This window comes from Perognathus longimembris, chromosome 27 (assembly GCF_023159225.1).
Source record: "Perognathus longimembris pacificus isolate PPM17 chromosome 27, ASM2315922v1, whole genome shotgun sequence".
In the NCBI taxonomy this organism is placed as follows: domain Eukaryota; kingdom Metazoa; phylum Chordata; class Mammalia; order Rodentia; family Heteromyidae; genus Perognathus; species Perognathus longimembris.
In genome coordinates this window covers 3,017,295-3,037,067 of record NC_063187.1, presented here as the reverse complement: position 1 = coordinate 3,037,067, position 19,773 = coordinate 3,017,295, and the positions used below count along the sequence as shown (strand labels likewise).

At 44.5% G+C, this 19,773-nt stretch overlaps 1 protein-coding gene across 2 annotated transcripts; it reads left to right on the top strand.

The window, feature by feature from the left end:
- The first annotated feature begins 1,874 nt into the window (after positions 1-1,874).
- Positions 1,875-19,571, top strand: Slco1c1 (solute carrier organic anion transporter family member 1C1). Of its 2 annotated transcripts, XM_048335210.1 has the most exons (14): positions 1,875-2,003; positions 2,849-2,990; positions 4,234-4,366; positions 5,973-6,097; positions 8,116-8,262; positions 9,406-9,501; positions 11,181-11,426; positions 12,531-12,695; positions 13,026-13,221; positions 14,317-14,482; positions 14,816-15,000; positions 15,982-16,046; positions 17,497-17,614; positions 19,349-19,571. In XM_048335210.1, exons 1-14 carry the CDS (start codon positions 1,875-1,877, stop codon positions 19,569-19,571), a joined length of 2,136 nt encoding a protein of 711 aa, XP_048191167.1. The 2 variants fall into 2 exon arrangements, with proteins under 2 accessions (XP_048191167.1, XP_048191168.1); XM_048335211.1 differs by lacking the exon at positions 8,116-8,262.
- Positions 19,572-19,773: the final 202 nt, after the last annotated feature.

Sequence of the window (19,773 nt, the reverse complement as noted above, 5' to 3'; positions counted from 1 at the left end):
TCCTTGTTCATCTGCTCTTATTATCTTTGTTTAGGAAGTAGTTTTAGGGGACTTTAAAAAGTGTATCTTCCTTGGCTAATTTTCTCTTCTGGTTTGTGTCAATACAGATAATATGTATTGGAAGAAAATTGTCCATTGTGTCAAGATTTTACAGTTATGTCTCTTTATATCTGCATACTATTGGCTTTATAAGTCTTGATACTGCTACTTTGATTTCATTAATATGTATCCTTGTGTCTTTTATCTTCAGAATTTGGTTATTAGAATCAGTTTCTTCTTTTGTTCAGTTGTTTTGCTTTGGAAAAAGCTTTGTTTCAGTTACGTTTTGCATTTGTCCTTTTTTTTTAAATAATAGGAGCTATGCATATTTATGAAATCAAACAGTCTGTGTCTAATCATAATATTTGTATGTGTGTGGAGCCTGAAAACTCAGGACTTGGGTATTGACCTTTAAGCCTTTTGCTCAAGGCTGGTGCCACAGCTTCACTTCTGGCTTTTTGCTGGTTCATTGCAGAGACACACAGACTCTGCCTCAGCTGGCTTCCAACAACAATACTCTTATCTCAGCTTCCTGATTAGCAGGGATTACAGGCATGAGCCACCAGGGTCCAGCTTAATCATAACAACAACAGCAAATCAAAAATAGGCCAGTCCCCAATCAATCTTTTCTCTACTCATTTCCCACTCGAAGTCGAAAGAACGGAGGACCCTACTCAACATTTAACTTGTCCAGGTTTTCTGATGTTTCATCTTGAATAAGCATGTTTATGTTTATTTTATATGAATTATGCCCTACTATGAGTTGCTTCTTCCCAGCATGAGATGCTATCAATTGAAGTCAGAAGAAAACACTGGAAGCCATCCGTGCCTAAATTTCTATGCCAGTACACGGAATTTTAATCCAAACATCCTTTCTTTAGTTCATATTGTAAGGACCAGGAGAAATGTCTCTTCGTGTACAGTTATGCCAGCAATGAATCATTAGGAGAGTTGGTTTTAGTTTGAGAATCCTTTATGATAGATGAGTTTATCAGTCAGACAACTGAACCTATCATGTCCCTTCAAGCCAAAAGCCCAGGATGCAAAGAGTGAAGTGAATAGAAAGAAGAAGGCTCTCAGTCTGTGGTATTATCAGTAGTTTTGCCAGGATAAAAGAGTGTGAGATGGGAAGATGGAAGATGGGAAGGGAAGGCGGCCATCTTTCTTTAGGGCAGACTGCCATCTTTCTTTAGGGCAGAGTCTTGAGTCTCCTTCCTTACATAGCAATTGAAAAGTTAAGTACAAATTGGACCTCTTCTCCCCCCCCCCCCATAGTGTAAGCCTGTTGGGTGCTGCAAAAAAAATAAGTATAAAAATAAAAATTGTAGGATGCTTTAGGGATCTGTATACAAACTTCATTCTCCTGAGCCAATCAATATGAATATGAATGGCTAGATCGGCTCTTCTTCTGTTCCAGCTTGCTTCCGGTTGAATCTGGCAACACCACAAAGATGGCAAACTTGGGCCTTGTTATTTATTCCAAAGGCAACATTGAAATGATGCCTTGCTATAATGAGGTGTAAAGTAGAGGGGCTGGGAAGAAAAAGAATGTCTGGCTGCAGAAAGGAGACGCTCCCCAAATGGCAGGATTTACTGAATCACACATCCTGTTTGGTTTTATAATGCAATGACATTTCTTTTGCCAACTTCTCGTGGTAATTAGAGGTAGCTCCTTTCACCTCATGCCTAGAGAATTGTAGTTGACTACAAAAAAAAAAAAAAAGGAAAATATCCTGAAATGAGGTAGCATGGAATGCATCCTTTTATTTTATGTATTCAAGAGCAAACGTTTTGAAATTAACTTTGACAGATCAGAACCAAGGAGGGCTTTCAACATGGACAGTCCAACCAAAGAAAATATCCAGTTGTTCAGCACAAATTCAACACCACCCGTTGCAAGGCCTGCCTATAAGACAGAATATCCTACTCCAAAGGAAAAACAGCCATACTGTGGAGAACTAAAGGTAGAATCTTCGAGAATGTGATAGAGCCAGTGGTGATTTTTTTTTTTAATCTTCTGCAGAATGAAGTTAGGCGTGAACATGTCTTTCCTTTCTAACCACTGAGGTATAAGGAGTTTGGTTCTAGAGTTTTCTCGACAGCACCTAAGGAAGATAAACAAGTGGACAGACACATGATAAAATGAAATGAATAGAATGCAGTTTATAAGTGTATAAAATATAGAATGTATCTTCACAAGGGGTTTGTTAAACCACCAGGCAGTAGAAGCAATCATTGCCTGCCTATATGAGCAATATTTGTTTTTTGTTGTTGCTTGTTTGTTTATTGCCAGTCCTGGGGCTTGAACTCAGGGCCTGGGCACTGTCCCTGAGCTTCTTTTTGCTCAAGGCTAGCACTCTGCCACCTGAGCCACTGCGCCACTTCTGGCTTTTTTGAGTTGTTTATTGGAAACGAATCTCACAGATTTTCCTGCCAGGGCTGGTTTTGAACTGTGATCCTCTGATCTCAGCCTCCCGAGTGGCTGGGATGACAGGCGTGAAACACCAGCTCCTGGCTTCCTTTATTTTATGTTCCTGCCTAGCAATGATTCTTCAGTTGTTCTGACTCCCACACTAGACGGCTTTTCAAAGTTCAGATCCCTTTCTACCTCCTTGGAGATGTAAGAAAATGAGGGGGAAATGAAATATAATAGACATTAGGAATCAAACACCAGTTGAAATGACATTCAGTTTGAAGGACATGTTCCTTGACCTTGGCCAAAGCAGTTAGCAGTCATTTGGTTATCCGTCTACTGCTTCGTGTGCCCAGACTACAGGCAGCCCCAACATGACCTGTCCTTCTTTTCCAGGTGTTTCTGGGTGCCCTATCTTTTGTCTGCTTTGCCAAATCTCTGGCCCAGGGTTATTTCAAGAGCACCATCACTCAGATAGAGAAACGATTTGATATTTCTTCCACGCTGGTGGGAGTTATTGATGGAAGTTTTGAAATGGGTAGGTATTTCAGAATCTTGATTTTTTTTTTTTTCAATGTGGAAGCCTAGGTCTCCTTTGACATGGCGAAGTGACAGCCTGTCTTGCCAATTTGCTTGTTCATCTGCTAGAATTTAACCTGTAAACCCTTGTTGGAGCTCACATGGTTTTATGCTATGGGAAAGGCAATTTGTTCTTTCAGGGTGTACACCAATATATTCATTTTTTAAATAGAAGAATGAATCCTATAATCCAGATTTTGGAAATTAGCGAGGAGCCAGTGGTTCCCGCCTGTCATCCCAGCTACTCAAGAGGCTGAGATGTGAGGATTACAGTTCAAAGCCAGCCCTGGCAAGAAAGTCTATGAGACTCTTATCTCCAATGAACCACCAAAAACTGGAAGTAGAGCTGTAGCTCAAGGGATAGAGCCCTAGCCTTGAACACAAAAGCTCAGGGATAGCACTCAAGCCCTGAGTTCAAGCCCCAAGCCTGGCACTAAATAAAAGTGGAAATTTGAAAGAACACACATAGGACCAAAGCTTATTGAAATGATGAATAACTATAAAATGAATTTTACTGCCTGCTAGCCTAGAAAGAAGAGAAGAAAGGACTTTATTAATAAGGAAGCCAGATCAGAACAAGAAGTAAAATATTCTGCTCAGAGCAAACGTGCCTTTAGTCACTAATTGGCCACACACCCTCTTAGAATATGAACAATTAATAATCAATCAAGTGATTTGGATCACTTTCACTGGCTTTCAACCACAATCCTCAGATCTCAGCTTCCTGAGGAGCTAGGATGACAGACACGAGCCATCGGAGCCCAGTTATTTTTCCTTTTTGTGAAATTGTATTTTTGTTTGTTTGTTTATATATGATACTGCTGAATTTCTGAACCCAGGGCCTCACACATGCAAGGCGAGCACTCTACCACTAAGCCACCTTCCCAGCCCTGAAGAGAGTGGGCTGCTATCTGCATGTCCAGTGAGTCTCCAGATGATGCTCATGTTATTACTTCATGGCTGCTCTTTACATAGGAAGGCTCTGTGTATCTGACCACATCGTTCCTTTGCATACATGGATAGGCCTGGACAGCAGGTTTGACTTCTTGAATCTTAGCTTGCTGGTGGCCTTGGCTGAAGGTCAAGTAGAAGGCCAGGATATGGCGAGGCATGAAGAGGAGGTGCCCAACTTCTTGAAAGAAGCAGTGATGGGTAGATTTTTTTAAGGTGAATGCTGTGTTTCTCTCCACCCCCTCCAAAAGGGAATCTCCTGGTCGTCACACTGGTGAGCTACTTTGGAGCCAAACTCCACAGGCCCAAGATCATCGGAGCAGGGTGTTTGGTCATGGCTGCAGGGACCTTCCTCATTGCCCTGCCACACTTCTTCATGGAGCCGTGAGTTCGAATCCCGGCCGGGGAAGTTCTGATAGAATACCATCGTATGATAGGAAAGTCAACCCTGGAGTGGCGACCGTTTTGTCTTTTTCTTCCTGACCCGTCCAGGGCGTGGGAGATCTCACAGCTCGGTGTTAATCTCGCGAGGACCAATAATCTATTAAAAATACACTGTCTTTAGTTGAAGGTCTTTTGGGCAATTACTTAAAGATAATTAGAAAAATGATTGTCTTGTTTCTGAGTGTTGATGTCATAGAGATTAGAGGTATTTTATGAGTGTGCTTTATTAACACGTGTCAATATATCAGCCTATCAGGATTTTATACATACATATGCTAACCTATTTTACTAATACATAAATAATTTCATTAGTCCATCAATATATTTACACTTACACATAACCTGCAATTAATGAGCTTATTGATCTATCATATATGATATATTATTTATATGCTAACAAATGCATGTTAATATACTACAATTATATACATATTAATATAGTATAGTACAATGTAGTATGCTGGTAGTATAGCATAATATAACTAATACATAGCAAATGCAATATATTAATGTATAATATATAAGTATATAATATATTAAAATATATTACTAGTATATAAGTTATGTATATATATAGTATATTAATATTTTATATTATTCTATTTTGTTCTGTTAATGAAGAAAATTTATGAATATGCTTTACTAGCATATCAGTTCATCTCAATTATCTTAATATTTTAAACGATATTGATATAATTTCATGAATATATTAGTACTTTATTACTAGAACATAGAAAATATAGATAACATATTGTTAAAGTATCAAGAGACATGTTTCATTAATATAGCAACATATTGTAAAATATATTAAAATATTTTATGATGTTATATATTAATGTTTACTGATATATTCATGTTGGAAATACTTTATGAATGTATTTTGAGTCACAGGCTTTCACTCAAATAGGAGGCAAAATATCTTCATGCAAATCAACAATTAACCATTAATACCATTAATTCCTGCAGGACTGATATCCAATGGGTCACGGATTAAGTTATAAATCACAAGTGGTGAATTGCATTGCTTAACATTCCTAGGCCTGCATTTCTCAAAACAAGTATTAAAAATAATAACTCAGGGGGCTGGGGATATGGCCTAGTGGCAAGAGTGTTTGCCTCGTATTCATGAGGTCCTGGGTTCGATTCCCCAGCACCACATATACAGAAAATGGCCAGAAGTGGCGCTGTGGCTCAAATGGCAGAGTGCTAGCCTTGAGCAAAAAGAAGCCAGGGACAGTGCTCAGGCCTGGCACTGGTGGCTCACGCCTGTTATCCCAGCTACTCAAGAGGCTGAGATCTGAGGATCATGGTTCAAAGTCAGCCCGGGCAGACAAATGTAAACCAGCCAGAAAAGCCAGAGGGGAGTCACAGAGCAACAAAGCTAATGGACAGTGCCCAGGCCCTGAGTTCAAGCCCCAGGACCAGCACACACACACAGAATCACACTTCCCCAAGGTCCTATTGACGTAGTATCTAAGCCACCAGTCAGCGGGCCGTCGGCACTGTTGAATGGAAAGAACTGACATTCCCCTGAAAACTTTTGCAGGTATAAATATGGAAAGTTTTCATCTTCCTACAACGAGAGTCTCAGCATCGATTCCTGTGTACTTGACTCTGGCGGGCAGGAGCCCAGCTCAGCCCTGGACAAGACAGAAACCTCAATACAGGATGGTAAGATGATTAACACACAATTTGTCTTAATAAAGCAGACTATTCGGGGGACTGGTACACATTTCCAAAACAACAACAACAAAGCTGTCTGACTTCATTCTCCAAAGCTTGAGGATGGCTGGCACTGGTGGCTCCCGCCTGTCATCCCAGTGACTCAGGAGGCTGAGATCTGAGGATCGAAGTTCAAAGCCAGCCTGGGACTCATCTCCAACGAACCACCAGAAAGCTGGAAGTGGAGCTGTGGCTCAAGGGGTAGAGCACCAGCCTTGAGCAAAAGAGCTCAGGGACAGCGGCCAGGCCCTGAGTTCAAGCCCCATGACAACCACCAACGACTAAAAGCTGGAGGATGTATATCAGATATGATAAGATGATATTTACTGTGTGTTATAATACGAGCACATAATGCCATGGACATTTCTAGACTCCAGCTGGGCCCTGGTGGCTCAGGCCTGTCATCCTAGTGACTCAGGAGGTTGAGATCTGAGGATCAGGGTTCAAAGCCAGCTCAGGCATCTCCTGAAAGACTCCATCTCCTAAAGAAACAGCCGAAAGCAAGGCTGGAGGCATGGTTCAAGTGGCAGAGGCCCCACTGAAGCAGTCAGAGGAGCCAGTGGGAGTTCCAACCCGCAAGTGGTGACAAGGACCAAGTTGCTTTCAGGGAGAGATAGGCTGAAGGAAGCGTGGGCCTCGTGGGGCGGGGTGGGAAGGTCTCCACACGCGGTTTCCACGCGTGCATCACCGCATTGGGTTGGGCTTGCTGCCAAGTCCACTGTCATGGCTGCAGTCAGCAGGAACAGATTGGGGGGGGGGGGCTGAGATTATGATGCCACAGGGCTTGAACTCAGGGCCTGAGCCCTGTCCCTGAGCCTCTTTTTGCTCAAGGCTAGCACTCTACCACATGAACCACAGCACCACTTCTGGCCTTTTCTATACACGTGGTGCTGGGGACTCGAACCCAGGGCTTCATGCATGCTAGGCAAGCGCTCTACCCACTAAGCCACCTTCCCAGCCCATAATATTATAATACTAACTCCACAATATTAATTATAATGTTACTTTTATAATATACAAGTGTTATATAGTTATGTATACTATACTATATACTACTGACATTATGTACTATTATATTGTATAACTATGTATAATGACATTGCATAATTATATATAATATAAGATGTTATACATAATAACATAATAGGAATGATAAATATAAATAATTATATATAATCATGTAATATTATGTCATATTTTATATAATTACATGTTATAATTATATATAATATAGAATCATATGATATATACTACATAATATGTGCAATATGTAATATATAAGATAGTTATATATAGTATATAACATGTATTATATAGCATATGTTATATTTACATATGTTACTAATATGTGTAATATATTAGTATATAATAGTATAATATAGTAGAACATTATATAGCACACATAATATATTGTAATATATTAAGATAATATATAATACATATGAAAAAATATATAATACATGTTATATATCAATTCATAATAAATTCATCATAATTCATCAATTCATCAATTCATCAATTCATAATAATATTATATATTGTATAAGTATATAATACATAATTATGTCTTATATATTAGTAATACATTATATATCATATAAAATATTATATAATTTATAATATACAATTACATAGAATTATGTATTATATGCAGTAATATATAATTATATCATATATAATTTTATAATCACATTTAATATCATATAATATATAATTAGATATTATGCATATTATATAATATGTGATCTAATATATAATAATATGCCAGGCCTGGGATTTGAACTCAGGACCCGGTTTTCTGCCGGTTCCTTGGAGATAAGAGCCTCACCGACTTTCCTGCCCGGGCTGGCTTTGAACCCTGATCCTCCCATCTCAGCCTCCTGCGCAGCTGGGCTGGCAGGCGTGGGCCCCTGGGGTGGGCCCCGTGCGTTCTGGGCTGTAATCCTCTGGTCTGCTCTTCCGGCCAGCGTGTACAAGGGAGGGCGGCCACCCCACGTGGGTCTTCGTGTTCCTGGGGAACCTGCTTCGCGGCCTGGGTGAGAGCCCCATCCAGCCCCTGGGCATAGCCTACCTGGACGACTTCTCCCGCCACGACCGCGCGGCCTTCTACATTGGTAATTATCCCCACCTGCCACACAGGTCTCGAACGTTCCATTCCACAGTCAATCAGGTGTAGACTTGTGTACTGGGTGGGGCTTGAACTCCTGGCCTTTGGCTTTCCTGCTTGACTTTGTACTTCAAGGCTGGTGCTCTGCCACCTGAACCACGCTTCCAGTCCTTGGAGATTCAGAGGAATCATTGACTTTTCCAGCAGGCCTGATTTGAAACCGTAATCCTCAGATCTCAGCCTCCTGAGTGGCTGGGATTGCAGGTGTGAGCTACCACACCCAGCCGTTGTTACCACCTTCGCAGTTGGTATCTCCAACCCTCAGACACGGCTTTGCATTCAAATCGCCATCCCTGAGGGTGGCAAAGGGTGGAATAAAACCCGAAGTCATCCGGGAAAGGCCAAGAGCCAAGCTCGGAGACATGGAAATGGCGTTGACTGTCTGCGATGAAGCTAGTGACTAGAGACATTCAGAGAGAGAGAGGGGTGGGGGTGGGTGGGAAGCACACCATATTTAAGGGGACCAGGGTTTCAGGGCCTACCCAGCTCTGGTGCAATTGGTAAAGCACCAGCCTTGAGCAAAAGTGCTCAGGGCCAGTGCCCAGGTCCTGAGTTCAAGTCCCACCACAGACAAACACAAGATTGGAGGTTTGGTCCTAGGCAGCTGGAAGGTGGAAAACAATGGTTCCCACAGGATGTCAAGAGGGAATGAAATTTCATTTTTTCCCCCCACTAGAAATCACTTTTAGTGTCAAGATGGGAATGGTACCTACATGAGATGATTTTTTTTTTTTTTTTGCAAAACACTAAAATGGAGTCGACTTTTTGTTTTTTCTTAACTAGTGAACAGGCCAACCCTAAGAAGTCCACTTCCTCAGAGCTAGGCTGAGCTTGAAGCTCAGATGTCCTAAAGGCCTGGGATGTGTCTAACCCTGGGAGCCATTGGTTGAGAACAGCAAGAAATGAAGCGCAGCCCAGGGAGAAGCTGGCAGAATGGCCACGCGTGATCTCGCGTGCATGGGGTTTATTGCTTGGCGTCTGTCTCACATTCTGATCCATTTATCCAAACAAAAATAATAGCAGCTGCTTTTCTTTTTCCATTGTTTCCCCCTCCCCTCCTGCCCTCCTTTGTTTTGGGGGGGGGGTGTAGGATGTGTGCAGAGCGTGGGGATTATTGGACCGATGTTTGGATTCCTATTGGGCTCCTTGTGTGCCAAACTGTACGTGGATGTAGGTGTTAACTCAGGTAAGATGCGCTTTGTGTTACGTATTCATTTATTTTAATAGCATTTTAAAAAACTGTGCGGGACATAGAACATTACCATTTCATAAAATAGCCAGAGCTGGGGGGCTGGCGGCTCCCGCCTGTCATCCCCAGCTACTCAGGAGGCTGAGATCTGAGGATCGTGGTTCAAAGCCAGCCCGGGCAGGCTGGAGACTCTTCTCTCCAATGAACCAGCAAAAACCAGAAGTGGAGCCGTGGTTCAAGTGGTAGAGCACCAGCCTTGAGCTGAAGAGCTCAGAGATAGTGCCTAGGCCCTGAGGTCAAGCCCCACCACCAACAAAATAATAATAATAATAATAATATTTGGTAGAATGGCCAGATGCATTCATGACCGCGGTTAGTGGTGGAGAAATGGCATTTGTTTTCACGTCTGGTTCACGAGTGGACATGCATTCGAGGTGGTTGCATGAGTCTCATCGGCTTTGTGTATGGAAATGTGAATTACAATTGCATTCATGAATGATAGGCCTTGCAAAAGTGCCCAAACTCCAGGAGCCAACCAAACCTCTCCCCCTCTCTCTCTCTCTCTCTCTCTCTCTCTCCCTCCCCCTTCTGTCTCTATTTTTCTTTCTCTCTCTTCCACTTCTCTGTATTTCTCTCTCCCTTCTCTGCCTCTGTCTCATTTTCTCTTATTCTGTCCCTCTATTTCTTTCTCTTACTCTCTCTGTTTCTCTTAGTTTCTCTCTCTCTCTCTGTCTATCTGTGTCTGTCTCTAGCTTGCTCTCTCTCTTGCCTACCTGCCTTATTTCTCTGGTTGTTTTTTTCTATTTCTCTTGCTCTGTGTCTCTAACTCTGTCTCCCCATCTTGGTTTTTCTATTTTCTATCTGCCTCTTCTCTCTCTTATTCCTGTCTCTCTCTTTCTCTTACTCTATTTCTTTCTGCCTGTCTCTTATTCTGACTCTATTTCTCTATTTCTGTCTCTCTCTGTCTCTCTTTCTCTCTGTCTTTCTCCCTTTGCTCTCTGTGTCTCTCTTTCTCACATTCTCTCTTACTTGGTTTTACTCCATCTCTCTATTCCTTTCTCTTGATTTCTCTCTGTGGGTCTCCTGCTTGCTCCCCATCTCCATCTTTCTACATTCCCCCTCCTTTTTCTTTTTCTTTCTTGTCTCTCTCATTTCTCTTTTACAGTCTGTCTCTTATTTCTCTCTGGGCGTCTCTCAGTCTGTCTGTCTGTCTCTGTCTTAAGTTCACCATTGGTGTACAGAGAGATCGACTCCAGATTTCACACACAGGTCCCACAGACCCCAACCCTGGCTGGGGTGGGGTGAAGTCCCCACGAGTCTCTGTATAAGTGGGGTGTGCTCTGCCCTTAAGATGAAGGGTTTGGAGTGGAGGGAAGTCCTTCTGATGATCCCTCACCCACTACCCTTCCTCCCATCAGTGCTGAGCTTATTACACAGCCCCCAGAAACCTTTGGGGGGCCCTTCCAGCCTGTGAATTCTGAATTTCTCACCTGAGTGAGGCTACAAGTCCCCACCACAGCGCTCTCCTCTGATAAGCAAAATAATAATAGCTATTATGAAATAATAATAATCTCCCTGGAAAAGATGTTACAGATGACTTCTCAGGGATATTAGTGATGGGTGATGGAATGGACTCGGTTCAGCACCCAAGCTCAGCTGCGCTCTCTGTCTTCCAGAGCACCTTGCCATCAGCCCGAAGGACCCTCAGTGGGTGGGTGCTTGGTGGCTAGGTTATCTCATAGCCGGAACCCTAAGTCTTCTCGCTGCTGTGCCTTTCTGGTGTTTACCCAAGACTCTCTCAAGACCCCCGGATCAAGAGGATGCCAGTTCTTCCCCTGAGAAATCCAAGTTTATCAGGGATGACCCTACAAACTCTCAGACACCCCCTGGAGAAAAGATAAAAATAATGGAAATGGCAAAAGGTAAGTGAGAACCGGGAACGGTGGATCGAGTCTGGAATCCAGGCTACTTAGAGAAGGGAGACTCAAGGAGAAGAGGGGTGGGGGCGGGGAGAATCACTATTCAAAGCCAGCCCGGCCCCCCAAAATAAAAAACAAAACCTCCTAAGACTTCATCTCAAGTACCCCAGTGTGGTAGCCTATACCTGTCATCCCGGCTATGAGGGAAATGCAATGTCTGGGTACAGACACGCCTACAGTCCCCCAGAACACAAATAGGATGATCACAGCCCAAGTCAGCCTGGATACAAAGCGATTCCCTACCTCCAAAATAACCAGGGCTGGAAGCATGGCTCACGGGGTAGAGTACCTGCTTAGAAAGATGGCGGCTCTGGTTTCCATTCTCAGTCCCATCAGGAAAAGGCGGGGAGAGGGGTGGAAGTAGGAGAGGAACATAATGGAGGTGGATTGTTTTTTCAGTCTGTGGGAATAGAACCACAGAATCTATTTCAGCCGGGAGCCGTGGCTCAAGCCTTTCATCTCAGATACTGGGGAGGCTGAAATCTGAGGACCACGGTTCAAAGCCAGCCACAGCTGGAAAGTCCATGAGATTCTTCTACATTGGGGCTCAATGTGGTAGAGCAGTAGCCATGAGTAATACGACCTCAGGGACAGCACCCAGGCCCTGAGTTCAAGTCCTAGTCCCTGCAAAAAAGAAAAAAAACATATATATATATACATATATATATATATATACACACACACATATATATGGGAAAGGTGGAAGAAAAGAGTCATCAAGGAGCAAATGGAGGGCTGGGGATATGGCCTAGTGGCAAGAGCGCCTGCCTCATATACACGAGGCCCTGGGTTCGATTCCCCAGCACCACCTATACAGAAAATGGCCAGAGGTGGCGCTGTGGCTCAAGTGGCAGAGTGCTAGCCTTGAGCAAAAAGAAGCCAGGGACAGTGCTCAGGCCCTGAGTTCGAATCCCAGGACTGGCAAAGGAAAAAAAAAACAGGAGCAAATGGAACAATCAAGGCTTCTCTTTGCAGAAACCAGTGCCTCGATGATTCTGTGAGCGTGACTACTTGTTCAAGGGTGATGACTTTGTCTTTGTCTTGTAGACTTTGTCCCCTCGCTCAAGATCCTCTTGGGAAACCCAGTGTTTCTGCTGCACATAGGGGCCTGTGTTTTTCACTTCAATTCCCTGTTCGGCATGGTGACGTACAAACCCAAGTACATCGAGCAGCAGTACCAACAGACTTCCTCCCAGGCCAACTTCATGATCGGTAACGTCCCTCCATTGCATAGCCCTCCAATCAGGAGGCTGAGAGCTGAGGATCTCGGTTCAAAGCCAGCCTGGGCTGGAAAGTCTGTGAGACCTCTGATCTCCCATGAACCCACCAGAAAAACCATACGTGGAGATGTGGCTCAAATGGCAGAGCACCAGCCTTGAGTGCCAGAGCTCAGGGACAGCGCCCAGGCCCTGAGTTCAAGTCCCACCCTTGACAAGCAATACATACATGCACAAATAACGTTTCATCTGGGGGGGGGGCATTTTGCTTTCCTTTAGACATCCGTGAGAGAATGAGCTTTTTCTCTTTTCTCCATCCCCTTAGGGCTCATCAATATTCCCGCCGTGGCCCTGGGAATGTTTTCTGGAGGGATATTGGTGAAGAAATTCAAGATCGGGGTGTACGGAGCTGCCAAATTCTCCATGGCCACCTGCGTGTTGGGATACCTCCTTCTCCTCTCCCTTTTGGCCCTGGGCTGTGAAAATTCAGCAGTGGCGGGACTTACCGTGTCTTACCAAGGGTAGGTTGTGGGCTGGGGATATAGACTAGTGGCAAGAGTGCCTGCCTCGGATACATGAGGCCCTAGGTTCGATTCCCCAGCACCACATATACAGAAAACAGCCAGAAGCGGCGCTGCGGCTCAAGTGGCAGAGTGCTAGCCTTGAGCGGGAAGAAGCCAGGGACAGTGCTCAGACCCTGAGTCCAAGGCCCAGGACTGGCCAAAAAAAAAAAAAAAAAAAAAAAAAAGGGTAGGTTGTCTCCGGGAGGGGTTGGAAGAAATCGGCTGGCTTCATTCCATGCGTGATTCATAGAGCTTTAAAAAAAATACTTTGATTTTTTTTGTTTTGTTTTTTGTTTAGAAAACTATGGTCACTCTAGAAAGGGCATGGGGGTTTTCTGATGCATCCCATCCCCAGTGCTACTTTCCAACGTTTGAAATGGGAGTCAGACCCCAGTGGCTCACGCCTGTCATCCCAGCTACTCAGGAGGCTGAGATCTGAGGATCGAGGTTCAAAGCCAGCCGGAAGTGGCGCTGTGGTTCAAATGGTAGCGCACTCGCCTTGAGCAAAAGAAGCTCAGGGACAGTGCCCAGGCCCTGAGTTCGAGCCCCAGGACTGGCACACACACAAAAAATTTGCTTTGCATGTTGTTTTTTTTTTTCTTTTTAGAGTCTCTTCAACAGTGACAGAGGTGAAATCTTCTTTTCCTTATTTTCGGAGGAAAGCTTATTCTCACATTGACCTGTTTCGCGTGTGCCAATACTGGTGCTTGAATTCAGGGTCTCACACTCTCACTTCTGTTTTGCTCAAGGCTGGCACTCCCATTTGAGCCACAGCTCCACTCCTGGGTAGTTCATTGGAGATCAGAGTCTCATGGACTTTGCTGCCCAGGCTGGCTTTGAACTGGGATCCTAATATCTCAGCCTCCTGAGGAGTTGGGATGACAGGCGTGAGCTACCGGTGCCATGCTAGATCTTGGCATTTTTTTTAAATGCCCAGTAGTTTCTGGAAGGCCCACTTGGTGGGCACATTGGTCTGTGCTGGGTGTTGAAATGACGAAGGCCCTGCTTGGGAAGCTAGGTGATCGTATCTGAGGCGGTGACATCTCTTCACAGAACCAAGCCCATCGCCCCTCACGAAGGCAGCCTGCTCGCAGACTGCAACTCAAGATGCCAGTGCTCAGAGACCGCATGGGAGCCCATTTGTGGAGAAAATGGAGTCACCTACATGTCTGCCTGCCTTGCTGGTTGTCAGGCCTCCCACGGAAGTGGCAAGAACATCGTAAGACATCTTCCTGTCCTTTCTCAAAGCCCTGGTGGCTCCCGCCTGTCATCCCAGCTACTCAGGAGGCTGAGATCTGAGGATGGTGGTTCAAAGCCAGGCCAGACAGGAAAGTCCATGAGACTCTTGTCCCCCATGAACCTCTAGAAAAAGACAAGTGGTGCTGTGGCCCAAGAGGTAGAGCGCTAGCCTGAGCACAAAGAGGCTCAGGGACAGCACCCAGGCCATGAGTTCAAGCCCCACGACTGACAACAATAAATAAATGAACATTGGACTTTGACATTGGTTGGACGATGAACGTCGGTCCCTGGCCTTGTCTTGGTTGTGCTGCAGATTCTACATAACTGCAGCTGTGTGGGGCTGTCCATCCCGGAGCCTGGGAATTCCTCCGGCAGGATGGGAAGATGCCAGAAAGATAATGGCTGTCCCCAGCGGTTTTATTATTTCCTGGTGCTTTCGGTCCTCGTCTCGTACATTTTGTCCCTGGGCGGAATTCCTGGGTACATCATTATCCTGAGGTAAGGGGGACCCCTCTGACCCCATGTGGATTCTTAATACACGAGACCATATTGATTCTTGTCTGCGCATTCTCATCTCCCAGATTCTGCGAGAAGGTTCTTCTTACGCCCTTGTGTCCCTGTGACACATCTTTATATTTTGATATGAAAAATGCAGATTCATGGGAGAGGGGCTGTAGTTTTAATATTCCATGCCTATTCAGTCAAGCTAGGAAACTTGAGGGGGGCGGGATGGGGTGGGGAGAGATGGGGAGAAGGATGGATGACACAAATCAAGATGCATCGTCCTCATGAGCTGATTTCTTGGGTGGTGATAAGCCCCTTTGTCCAACTACTCCATGATCCTAAAAATGTAATTGAAAAAGTAATATATATATATACATATATATATGTGTATATATATATATATATCCCAAGATCAGCGGCTCACACCTGTCATCCCAACTCCTCAGGAGGTTTAGATCTGAGATAAAAGGCTCATGGACTGTCCTGCCTGGGCTGGCCTCGAACCGTGATCCTCAGACCTCAGCCTCCTGAGCAGCTGGGATGACAGGCGTGAGCCACCAGCATCTGGCTAATTCTGTATGTTTTTTAAAGGATATTCATATGCATGTGTGTTTATATGTACATGTGTTTTATATATACACTCTTGTACATATCTTACACACACATATACATGTACAAACCAGGCATACATGTACACATAACACATACACATGTGTTTATATGTACAGGTGTATGTACATATGTGTGTATTTTGTTTTGACTGTGACGGACTTAGCAATGGCTGACATGTAGCTCAGGGGTCTAGCGCTTGCTTAAATGTTTAAAGTTCTGGGTTTGGACCCCAAGCATGCCAGAAATAAAAATATAATTTTTAATCAGGTTATACAGATTCACCGCTGTTCTCTAGGTTCCATGAATTGCAGTTTTGAATAACGATGAATCATGTTTAATGCAGTGCCTTTGTTGATTTTATAGAAACATTAAGCCACAACTTAAATCTTTTGCCATTGGCATCTACTCCTTAGCAATAAAACTGCTTGGTAAGTGTAATTTAAAAGACACAAATCTCTTCTCTCTATTTCTATGTGTGTGTGGTGGGTGGTATGTGTGTGTATTTTGTGTTGCTGAACAAGTAAACTAGTATTAGTTGTTCCAATTCTTCATTTTGGAAGATCTCAGCTTCAGTTAGGCACTTGTGTCCCATTCCTGTAATCCTAGCTGCTCAGGAGGCTGAGATCTGAGAATAGTGGTTCAAAGCCAGCCTGAGCAGAAAGTTTATGAGACTCTTACCTTCACTGAACCACCAAAAAGTTGGAAGTGAAGCTGTGGCCCAAGTGGTCGAGCGCCAGCCTTGAGTAGAAAAAGCTCAGGGACAGCACCCAGGCCCTAAATTCAAGCTCCAATACTGGTGTATAGAAGGAAGAAAGGAAAGGAGGAAGGGAGGGAGGGAAGGAAGGAAAGAGAAAGAAGAAAGAGAAAGAAAGGAAGAAAGAAAGAAAGAAAGGAGGGAGGGAGGGAGGGAGGAAGGAAAGAAGGGAGGGAGGGAGGGAGGGAGGGAGGGAGGGAGGGAGGGAGGGAGGGAGGGAGGGAGGGAGGGAGGGAGGGAGGGAAGGAAGGAAGGAAATCACACAGTGTTTAGCAAGAGGGTAAACATTTTAAGTCCTGAAAGAAATCCTGTCAAGTTGGAGTCTAAACTTCAACCCAACATTGTCCCATAGAAAAGGGGTGCTGACAATGGTTCCTGAGTGGTTGCCCCTCTGGGGCGCTTGCCCCCCCCCCCACAGTTGTGATTTCACTGAAAGATCTCATCTATGGATGGAGAGAGGAAGTAGCAAGATCACCAATTGTCTCTTGCATTGAAATGAGGTAGTCGCCACGCAGACAGAGCAGCTCATATTTCCGGATGAATGAAATGTGGGAATGAATAGAGCAAGATGATGGGGGGGACGGGGGAGGGGAGAGGGGCGGGCTCCAGAGTTCAATGAATGGCACTGACTAAAGGAATCTGGAGCCTGGGGAAAAAACAGCCAGAGAGAGACAGCAGACAGACAGACAGACAGACAGACAGAGACAAACAGAAAGGAACATAGGAGACAGAGACAGGAAGAGATAGACAAAGAGAGACAGAGACAGAGAGAGAAACTGAAAGAGATGGAGACAAGAGAAACAGAGACAGAGAGACAAAGACAGAGAGACACAGAGACTGGGAGAGAGAAAATGGACAGAGACTGAGACAGAGGGAGAGAGATATAGAAAGAGCGAGCGAGTGAGCAAGAGAGAGAGAGTCAGAGAGACACATAGAGCCATAGAGAGAGAAGAGACAGACAGACAGAAAGGGGGGGGGGTCAGCATATCATTGATGGCTTTTCAGCTCCCAGGCAGTAATGATCAGACCACAAGTAAGTTGTTCCAGATCATTCTTCGAAACAAAAACCAAACCCAAACATCTGCCTCTGTGCTAGAACTCACGGTGTGTCTTCTTTCTCACAGCTGGAATCCCAGCCCCGGTCTATTTTGGAGTTCTGATCGACCGTGCTTGCTTGAAATGGGGATCTCAAAAGTGTGGGGGCAGAGGATCCTGCAGGTTCTACGATTCGGGGCTCTTCAGGTACCAAGTCAACCACAGCACTGGTCTAAGAGTGTGTGTGTGTGTGTGTGTGTGTGTGTGTGTGTGTACCAGACGAGGGGCTTTGATTTTTAATCCCCTCTTCATGCCCAACCTTGGCTACCATTTTGAGTAAACCTTTCATGATAAAAGATTCTAGAAGAAAGTAGCATGCTCAAAGGGCATACCTATACACGCGTAAGTAATTTTCTGAAACTCAGACACATTTAAAATTATGTCACGCTTTGGGGCCTCATTCGATTTTCTCTCTCTTGCTCCTCTTTCTCCTCTCTCTGTCTTCTTCAATTGAGCTAAACTGTACCATTGACGTCAGCTATAATTCCCTTTGGGCAAGAAGAGAGGGATTTGGCTCGAAATCTGTCCAGCTCAGATTGCCAGAAACGGTTGTTTAATTATTCCAGAACTGGAAACACATAAAAGTGAAAGAGCATTTCCTCTCGTGTGAGCCAGTGCTTATGGGTAGCTGCCTCCCGTTCATTAAACATTGAAGGCCCCTTGTTGCTTAAAGCCACGCTTCAATGGCTTCAAGGCCTGAAAGGTGAAAGAAAGAACAGAGGAAAAGAACACAGAACACAAAGCCTCACAGGCCCAAACTTGAGTGGAGCATCATGGAAGTCGGATGTGGAGGAGACAGGCTTCCCAGAGTGCTGGGATTGGAAAGGCTTTGATGTCAAGTGGGACATTGATTTGGGGTCCAAGGCTCTCATCTGGGAGTATAATTTGGGTCCCCCAATTGCCAAGGCTGTGTCGAGTTCAGGGGGAGGGGGAGGTAGCTCAAGCTGAGATGTCAAGTGTTTATAAAATGACCCACTGGGAATGACCCATAAGCCTCTTCTCCCCAGTGGAGGAATAATGGATTCCTGTGGATACCTGTGGTTTATTTCTCCCACAATTCTGCCTTCCTGACAGCTCCCATTCACAGTATCATTGCTGTATACAGTTTGGGGGGCTCCCCCCCCCACACCCCATAGAAAGGACTGGCTGGGCGCTGGTGGCTCATGCCTGTCCTCCTAGCTACTCATAAGGCTGAGCTCTGAGGATGGTGGTTCAAAGCCAGCCCCGGCAAGAAAGTCCAGGAGACTCCAGTTAATCCAGCCCTATATGGAGCTATGGCTCAAAGTGGTAGAGCACTTGCCTTGAGCCAGAGAGCTCACGCATAGTGCCCAGGCCCTGAGTTCAAGCCCCAGGACCAGCACACACACACACACACACACACACACACACACACTAAATAACTCTATGAGGACAATACCAGCATTTATGAACACTGCTCTAAACCAACAAGAGATGTCTTCACCATGCGCGTCGCTCTCAGTTACTGACGGGAGAGGCTAACTTATTATATTTATAGTATATTATATATTACATTATTATATAATTGTATAATAGATTAGTTATAGCATCATATATTATATATCAGTGTGTTATATATTATATACTATATAGCTATATATTATCTAATACACATGTATTATATATACTACTATACTGCCACTTAAGCCACAGCTCCACTTCTGGCTCTTTCAAGGTTCACTGGAGATAAGAGTCTCATAGACTTTCTTGCCTGGGCTGCCTTTGAATCATGATCCTCCTATCTCAGTCTCCTGAGTAGCTGGGATTACAGGTGTGAGCGCCAGCACACAGCTTTGTAGTATAGTTCATTGTGGGTTGACTAGTGACAGGAATTATTGACTGAGAGTCTACCCTCCCTTCCAGACGCATCTATCTCGGACTGACTATAGCTCTGGGAATGGGGGCCGTATTCTTGATCTCTTCAGTATTCTTCCTGTTAAAGAAGAATTATATCTCACAACCCAGAAACTCTGCAGCCAAGAAAGAGCTAGCCGTGGCATCGGCAAGATTCAGGAAAGAAAGATGGGCTGCGAAGGACGACATGTTACAAGCTCAGTACTGGCCGGGCAAAGAGACACAACTGTAGACAAAAGACACACGACCGCCATGCTTTCTAATGTATGGAAATGATGCCAAGGAATAAAATTGTCATCTGAAGGGCATGCGCTGTGGAATTCCTCCTTTCAAATCGTTTCGACTTTGTTTTTGACCCTTGCTATTTGAGAATATACAGCTGTTCGTAAAGACCCACTAATCACCAGGCACTGGTGGCTCACGCCTGTCATCCT

Coding starts and splice junctions, on each gene's coding strand:
- Slco1c1 (XM_048335210.1), top strand. CDS start 1,875: ATGGACAGTCCAACCAAAGAAAATATCCAGTTGTTCAGCACAAATTCA. Junction 2,991..4,233: donor TGATGGAAGTTTTGAAATGG/GTAGGTATTTCA, acceptor CCCCTCCAAAAG/GGAATCTCCTGGTCGTCACA. Junction 17,615..19,348: donor TACGATTCGGGGCTCTTCAG/GTACCAAGTCAA, acceptor CCTCCCTTCCAG/ACGCATCTATCTCGGACTGA.